The sequence below is a fragment of the Euleptes europaea genome, chromosome 4, assembly GCF_029931775.1.
Source record: "Euleptes europaea isolate rEulEur1 chromosome 4, rEulEur1.hap1, whole genome shotgun sequence".
Lineage (NCBI taxonomy): Eukaryota > Metazoa > Chordata > Lepidosauria > Squamata > Sphaerodactylidae > Euleptes > Euleptes europaea.
The window spans coordinates 28801320-28809996 of NC_079315.1; the positions used below are offsets into that span (position 1 = coordinate 28801320).

Below are 8677 nucleotides of genomic sequence, written 5' to 3' on the forward strand. Positions count from 1 at the left end.
CTAAAAAACAAGCAACAAAATAAGTACATTTTCAGAGCAATCCTGAAGGAGAGAAGTGAAAGGCTTCTGGAGGTGGCATAACCTCAGCACTGCTGTAGATACCTCTTGCAGCATGAAAACGGGCATCTACACTGGTGGCGAGCCACTTATGCCGGCACCAGGGAGAAGTGCAGGAGTGCTGTACTGGGCCCGAGCAGCTGCCACTGTAGCATTTTTCTGGCAGAATGGCTTGCCTTGGTACCAAGGGAGGTGTCCCCGAAGGCAGGGTTTACCATACTTTAGTCAGCTCCCTAAGCCGTTTTGCCCTGGAACATCCCCTTTTGCAGGCACGAACTTGCACCTGCAAAAAACATGGCGCAGCCCCACATAACTCAATGGGGCAGTTACATAGTGTTTTGGGGCCTGCCCCCAAACCCACCATAAGTACCCCCCCCTTAGGATTGTGCTGCTAGGGTCAGAGTCTTCTAAGAGGAATTGAACCTTTTGCACTAAAGTCGCTTGAGAAAACACGGACCATTTATTAAAACATGGCAGTCAAAAGTAATTTTAAGAATGGCACCGAATTCGTTTCATAACATGTTGCATAGTATCCTTTGCCATACAGAGCAGTCACGAGAAATATGAACATTAACTCAGGAAAGAAAAGGTTAACACTGCACCAGAGAGCAGTTCCCTCTCCAAATCCTTTTTTCCTTTATATTTACCCCTTTCCACAAATACACTCCACAACCCACCAGTCACAGTATCAAGGTGAAAGACATATTTACCCAGAGAACGTTTCAAAGCAATTGGCTCCCCCAACCCCAGGAGTTTAATTTCATTATTTAGGAATATTTCAACAAACATTTGCTCTCTCTTTTATTGTACCACAGCTATGTGCAGAAACAGTCAACTTAAAAAAAAACCTGACTATGTTATAGCCTACTCTTAAGTCACACTGTTAGTGTAGTCTAAAACAAGAATAACAGGACAATGTATGCCTGTGTTCCTGAATGAGCCTTAAAAGCAATCCACTCAAGGTTATACTTGTTATTTATGCATAAGCAACTGAAGTCATTGTTATCCAGGACTGGGGCTGGAAAGTAATTTTAAGAATGGCGATGAATTAATTTCAACTAAAGTTTAATTGAACACTTGAAATATTGTAGCTCTACAGTCTGCCTAGTAAATGTTGTGATATGTTGACACCCCATGGGTCAGTAATGACCTGGTGCCTGCACAGGGGGACTACTTTTGACTTTATCATAACTCAGAGAAGTGAACTCATATACTTAGCACTAACAAAAACTATTAACAGTAAGATAACAAGCCATTACCACTAATCTAATAAGTAAGCATATGCATAACTATATCGTAGATTAGAGCAAGGGTTGTACTTCAGTACTGATAATGTATGTTTAAAGGGTGAGGACTATTTATTTTGTTTAAAATATTTAAAACTTGGCTTTCAACAGTGCCCAAGTGACTACAGAGCGGCCACTGGCCCAAAGCATATATGTAAGGTAGGTGCATGAAGATTTCAAACCAATTCAGGATTCCTGTACGGGACTCCCGCAGGCTTTGGTTGCATCCTGGTCCACAATCTGTATACACACACATGCCACTTCTCCAGAAGAAAAACAAACACTGTACTGGAGGCAGGAATGTCCACAGGCATATGGATGAATATCATGCAGAACAGGTTCAAAAACAGCTGTACATCATGATACCAAAAGGGACTCTCGGGGAGGGGAGATTATCACCACTACCATCAATTCTACAGCACTTGTCAAGTATACAAGATTCACAGAAAGCATGAGAGCAGGTTCATGAGTTCCAAGTACAATAGGTGCTAACTGATATTTGAAACAACTGCCACTGTGAAAGGCGGAGCAGAATTTTTCAGAAACTAACAGATTGCAAGTAATGGCATAGAGCTGTTTGCATTTTACAAGTATTTCTGTTTCACCTTTTTTAATGAATATATATAGCTCTGTTGTGATAGAGAGGAAGGAACATAAACCCAAGCTATTAACACTAAGCTAAACTAATAAACAAGCTATACAGTCTCTGAGGTTTGGGGAAGGGGGCCACCAATTGATGGATGGGGGGGGGAGTTCAAGACTGGAGAGGCGTGGGGGGGGGCACGCCTACACCAGCGCCTGGGTGGGGCGGCCGAGCCTCCCTGCTTCATCGGTGCTGTGGACTGGGCAGGGCACGACAGGTGCCTCACCTACGCCAGCCATTGCAGGAGGAAGGGGGAAGGAAGCAGGGGAGCTTAAAAGGCGGGGGGAGGGGAGGGAGGCATAACCAAGGGGTGTGTGTGTGTGGGGGGGGATGTTATCTCTGTCTCCTCTGTGGAAAGAACGAGAAACGAGGGGGAACGGGGTGGGGTGGGGGGAGAAAGCCAGCCCAGAGGCCTCACTTACGTGTAGATGATGGACATGAAGTGCATGAGCCACAGCACCACGAAGAGGATGAGCCCGAAGATGGCGAGTCCCTCCAGGGCCAGATCCAGCACCGCCATCCCCGCCGGACCGAAGAGAAAAGGAGGAGGGACCGAGGAAATGTGTGGGGAGGGGGAGGGAGGAAGGGGGGGCTCCTCACGGCGGCGGCGGCGGCGGCTATACAGCCAAGCGCAGGCGAAGCCCCGCCCACTCGCCGGCTGCCCTCACGTAGCCCCTCACACAGGCGCGCGCCTCCTCCTCGCCCCCTCCCCTTTCTTTCTTTCTCTCTCTCTCTCGCGCTCTCCTTCGCCGACTCAGACGCTCCGCCCCCTTCGGACTCTGCTCTCGCGCTCTCCGTCTGTGAGTGAGTGAGGGAGCGTGTATGCGCGCGCCTCTCTCTCCCTGTCTCGCTGCTGCTGCCGCCGCTGCTGCTGCCGCCGCCTTCCCACTTGATTCTGCAGCGTCGCCCTACCTCGCGCGCGACTCCTCTCCCACTGCTTAGCCAAACCGACTCTCCTCGCGCTGACAACCCCCGTGGACGCCCCGCCCCGCCGCTGTCACCCGCGGAAGCCACGCCCCCTCCTCCTCCCTCTCTCCCCCGGCTGACGCGGGGGGGGGCGAGTGAGTCACTGTGGACGGGAAAGCGAGAAGGAGCGATGATGTCATTGAACATGGAAAGGGAGGAGGGAGGAGGGAGGGGGGAGGGGGGGAGGTCAGCCTCCCTGGCGTCCGCCCCCTTGTGAGGAGGCAGCGCCCCCGTCCTACGGGAAAAGGCGGGAAGCGGTATCCCAGGAGGGAAATAAACTTTTTTTGTTTTTTTTTTACATATTTCCAAAGCGGATGGCTAACTTGTGTCACAGAACTAGTCTCAAACGTAACTCTGCTGTGCGTTTCCTCCCACAACAACTCCACAACATTTTTCATGATAGAAAGTGAACACCTAGAATGATTAAAACCTTCGAGCGCAGACTCTTTACACACTCACAGTTCCATGTTTACTGATTTACTTATTTATAGCTCACCTTTCTCAAAAAAGGGGCCAGGTGGATAGCCATGATATCCCAGCCACGGAAATCTCATTAATTCACAGCGCTCTGGCCATTGAAGCAGAAACTCCACACACACACACACACACACCCCACGAAGAGGTGCTCTTTGAAGCAGTGGTCCATCTAGTAAAGCTTCCTGTCTCACACAGTGGCTGACTAGTTGCCTTGGAGGGCCAACAGGGCATAGGGGCCGAGGCCTTCCCCTGATGTTGCCAACCTCCAGGTAGTTTGGCAAACTAAGGTTGGCCTGCTGTAAGTTAATTAGTGAAAAAAGACCGCAGTATAGTGCATATAACAACAGTGGTATTTATATCTTAACCACTCAAAATAAATGAATGCAACAAATTATATACAGTGTATAAGGCAATACACAACTTAGGCATACAAGTCCAATTAGGACACAATTGCTGAAATGTATGTACAATGACAACATGAATAAAATTGATTCATATTAATTCAGCATCTTGTGGTTCCGGTCTTTTCCAGAGGTATACTTCTTTACAGAGTTCCAGGTAAATCTCTGTTTCGGCTTAGAAGCCTTCCTCAGGGACCAACGCTAGCTGTTAGTACTTAGTTTACGCGTTGGCCCCTGAGGAAGGCTAAGTACTAACAAAGTACTACTTTGCCGTCCAGATACATAGGAAAGGTACACTCCTTCATGCATTGATTGAACAGTGCACAGAAAGATTGAAGGCTTGAAAAAGTCTACACGAAATGGAATTATACCGGATCTCCATTGCTCTACATCCTGTTTCCGTGATTTACTGATGCACTTTATGAAATTGAAATTATTAATACGACTGAATAGGACTGAGCATTTTGGCTTATATTTTGTATTGTAAAACCTTATGCTGAGAGCTGGGGTCTTAGACCACTTGTGATATACATTTCTTTGCTCCTGAATTGTGGTTATTGAATGTTTCCAATATATATCTGTAATAGCATGAGTTGCTATTGTTTGGTTTCTTCATTTTAGAAACAATTGTCTTGTGCTATATTTTGAATTCCACACTCCTGATTAAGCACTTGCAAGCAGTTTTTTGATTACTACCACCTAGAGGTTGGCAACCCTTTTTTACTTTTATTTTTAAAAAACTTCATTTATATACCCTGTTTTCTCTCCCAGTGGGTACCTGAAACAACTTACACTGCGCTCCCTCCTCCATGAATCTGTCTAATCTTCTTTTAAAGTAAGGTTGCCAACCAACAGGAGTCCAGGAGGCAGCAACATGGGGGGGGGTGTTGCTGTTGGATAGTAGCATTACGTCATTTCTGAGTTCTCCCAGTAATGGCAATTTCTTTTCCTCCCACCATCTGCCAGAGTGTGAGCAAGAAATGGGAGTTGGGAGCAGGGGGCCCAGCGGCCACATGGCAGGCCTACTTTTACAGCCATCTGGGATAATGGCCATCACTACTCCCAATGGCAGTGAATTCCACAGTTTAATTGCTTGCTGAGACCTGAGTTCGATCCTGATGGAAGTCAGTTTCAGGTAGCCAGCTCAAGGTTCACTCAGCCTTCCATCCTTCTGAGGTCGGTAAAATGGGAACCCAGCTTGCTGGAGGTAAAGTGTAGATGATTGGGGAAGGCAATGGCAAACCACCCCGTAAACATAGTCTACTCTGCCTAGTAAATGTCATGATTTGGCGTCCCCCCATGGGTCAGTAATGACCCGGTGCTTGCACAGGGGACTGCCTTTACCTTTAAAGAAGTACTTTTGGCCATCCTGAAGTGTTATGGGACAGTGAGAAAAAAGTTCTCTCTATCCACTTTCTCCAGTGCATACATAATTTATCTGTTTTTTGAACTAGAAAACCACAGTCTCTTCAGCCTGTCCTTCTATGGAAGGTCCTCCAGCCCTGAACTATCTTGGTTGCCCACGTCTGTACTTTTTACAGCTCTTCAATATCTTTTTCGAGATGCAGCGAGCAGAGCTGTACATGATATTCCAAACGAAGCCACACCATAGATCTCTCATGCCTCCACATTTTTCTGTAGAGTGACCTTCTGTTGAGTGACCTTCTATAGAGTGGAGTGGCCCTTCCTTCCCTGTAAACCTGTTTGGCAAAATGGAACTTGGCTAGAGAAGGGGATGTGAAGTTACATCTGCAAAGATCCCTGGAATGTGCTAATTCCAGGGTTCCTCTTGGTCACACCACAGTGCTCCTTCCACAAGAGGCCTTTGTTCCCTCCCTGGATGTGTTCTTCACATAAGTGGCAGTACCCTGATTCCAGGGGGCATGAGTGCATCAGCATCAGCATGCACCAGTTGGTTATGTCTGTTTATCTGTAATGAGGACATTAATGGCACACTGCTGTCATTGGCAGCTTGCGGTGCAGTTGCTATGGACTCCAGGGCAATTGCTATGCTCTCTGCATCTTGTAAGGTAAAGGTAAAGGTCCCCTGTGCAAGCACCGGGTCATTCCTGACCCATGGGGCGATGTCACATCCCAACGTTTACTAGGCAGACTTTGTTTACAGGTGTAAGCGCTAGTCCCATGATAATCCCATAAGCAAACATCCACAGTCAAGTAGTCCAAAGAAAGTTGATTTATTGGAAAATCCACAGGTTAACAGAAGCTAAGAATCAAATGGACACTAATGGGAACTATGGGAACGGTGCAGGGCATATATGGATGAGCAAAGGGCAAATCAGTAAATCTGGATGCCATGGCAATCCCCCTCCCAGGAGCTGTCAGGGCGCTGAGAAACCTCCCACGAAGGGCAGTCTAAACTGTTCCCTGTTTACAGGATACGGTGCTGGCCAAGGCCAGAACCTGGAAAAACCACAACATTCCTTTCTCGGACCAGGCCTGACAACAGGGTGGTTTGCGAGTGCCTTCCCCAGTTGTCTTCCCTTTACCCCCAGCAAGCTGGGTACTCATTTTACTGACCTCGGAAGGATGGAAGGCTGAGTCAACCTTGAGCCAGCTACCTGAAACCAACTTCCGTCGGGATCGAACTCAGGTCGTGAGCAGAGCTTGGACTGCAGTACTGCAGTTTACCACTCTGAGCCATGGGGCTCCTTCTGCATCTTGTAGGGATACATAAAATCCCCCAGTTTTCCTCCCATGGGGAGCCAAAGTGGCTTATGATGCAAGAAAAATGAAGTTAAAGAAATAGGCAAACTAACAGGAGAAAGGGAGGACACTTCAGAAAGGAAAGCGGGCCTTTTTTCATTTTGGATTGTCTCATCATAGGGTTTTCAAGGTAAAGGTTGGTCAGAAGTGGTTTACCAGTGCCTTCTTCTGCGCAGTACTAACCAGGGTTAGCCGTAGTGGCACTGCCATTGTCTACGAAAGATCCTCCGCTAATGTCACCTTCCACTACTGCTCCTGCCCAGTAGCTAACCTTCAGGGATTACTCTGCCCCCATCCTCATTGGAACTGCCTTTTCTCTTCTGGGGATGTGGCAATTGATCCCTTAAGGGGGTGGATGCATCTTTGTCTGGTGTCTCAGCTGTGACCATTCCGTCTTGAGTGACTCTGCTAAGAGTTTAGTCTCTTGATAGAGTCTAGACCCCTTACGGTATTGCTCTCAGCTTCCCTGACACACACAAACCCCCTCACCACATTAAGGTGTGCATCCAGAAGGGGGTTAGAATGACACCTAACAAACTCTGTAAATTTCTTTCTTCTGTGCATGCCTGGTTCAGCCTACTTTCAGCTCTCTTTTTGGGGAGAAATGGAGTATAAACGTTTTTCAAATAAATAACAGAATACTGTCTCCACTGATAAAAGTATGATTCTGTCCATCATCAAGTACATACCGAGCTGCATATGAGTGTGCATAGAGTTTCTCACTGTGTTGCACTCACATAGCTAAAGAGAACACATAATACCAAATAATAAATTTTCATCTAGGATGTTTAGCAGATAGGATCATGGATTTAATTCTAGATTGTCATTATTAAGCTATTCATCAGAAATTATGTTATTAATATACTATTATTAAGGAATGAAATTGAATGATACAGTGCTGGAGGACTTCCTTCCCTTCTTAAGGAATTACTAGGGATGCTTCAAACTTTACAGTGAATGTGTTTATCAGGGAAACATACCATTTTCAGCTGCCATGATCCCTCAGGAATGGTGGTTGTAGCAGGAAGCTTCTGAAAACACTATGTTCACCTGTCAGACATGGGTCATTTATGCATGGGGGTTTTACCTGAGGTTTGTTGCTCGCTGGACCCACACCTTCCTGTTGGGAATCTATGCACCAGCAGTCTCCAAGCTCAAATCAAGTCCCCACCCCTTTAAATGCTGCTTTGTAATTGGTTACTTTGTAAAGCGTACTGTGAGAGAAAATTCCCCCCAACCCAATTGCTGCATTAAAAAAGCATTTTAAGAAGAAAAAAACAAAAAACGGAGCAATCTGAAAGGAGGGGGGGAGAAATCCAACCCTCGGTTTTTAAAAAGCCTTTCTTCTGCTCAGAAAGAGCTCTGAGGAAGCAGGAAGCATTTGAATCCCCACCTCTTTACTGCTTTGTAATTGGGTGCAGTGCTTTCTGTGATAGAAACCGAGCTTGGGTGTCCCGTGCTTTGCCTTATGCATGGGGATTTCAAGCAGGCTGAGCTCAGGGAAGAGGGCAGAATCAGGTTAACAGCGGAAGTCCTGGGATTTGTGAGGGCTGGCTGTGAGGTCATCTCTAATGGATGGAAAACTCACACATAACTCCAAAGAACAACCGAGACAGACCGGGGGCGAACGTGAGTGAAAGTACCCATGCATAAACGACCATGTTCACTGCAAACCATCCCTGTTTGTGAGCCAAGCTTTGGATCTCCTTGTATTGCCACCTTTCCACTTGAATAACTGAGCAGTAGGTGAAATAGTTTCTCAACCAAGGCCATGGATTGTTGGAGGAGGTAATTAAATGACATGAGGAGGGGCACCCAAAGATTGTGTGAAAATGCACATGTGCAAAAATAACCTTATTGATAATCACTGAGGAAGATTTTATGCCATCTCTCCCAGGAAACTGCCCAAGACAGCTTATGGAATAAAACATTAAACATCAAGCTCCAGTATCCAAAACCGAGCCAGAGCATAAAAACAAACCATTGCACGGCTTAAAATTAATTTAACAGTTTTTTAAAAACACACTATAAAATAGTGTTAACAGATCAACCCCTTAATTAAAAGCCTAGATAGACAGAAATGTTTTGGCCTGGCTTCTAAAGCAGAGTAGCATAGGTAGCAG

General features: G+C 46.4%; 1 protein-coding gene across 1 annotated transcript in view; it reads right to left on the reverse strand.

The window, feature by feature from the left end:
• The window catches only part of UGCG (UDP-glucose ceramide glucosyltransferase), a 41397-nt gene extending 38856 nt beyond the window's left edge, over nucleotides 1-2541 (reverse strand). Inside the window, exon 1 of the mRNA XM_056848117.1 lies at nucleotides 2409-2541. Coding sequence (XP_056704095.1) covers nucleotides 2409-2506 — 98 coding nt within the window. The 5' untranslated portion in view covers nucleotides 2507-2541. The remainder of the gene's footprint in view (nucleotides 1-2408) is intronic.
• Between the last annotated feature and the right edge of the window lie 6136 nt (nucleotides 2542-8677).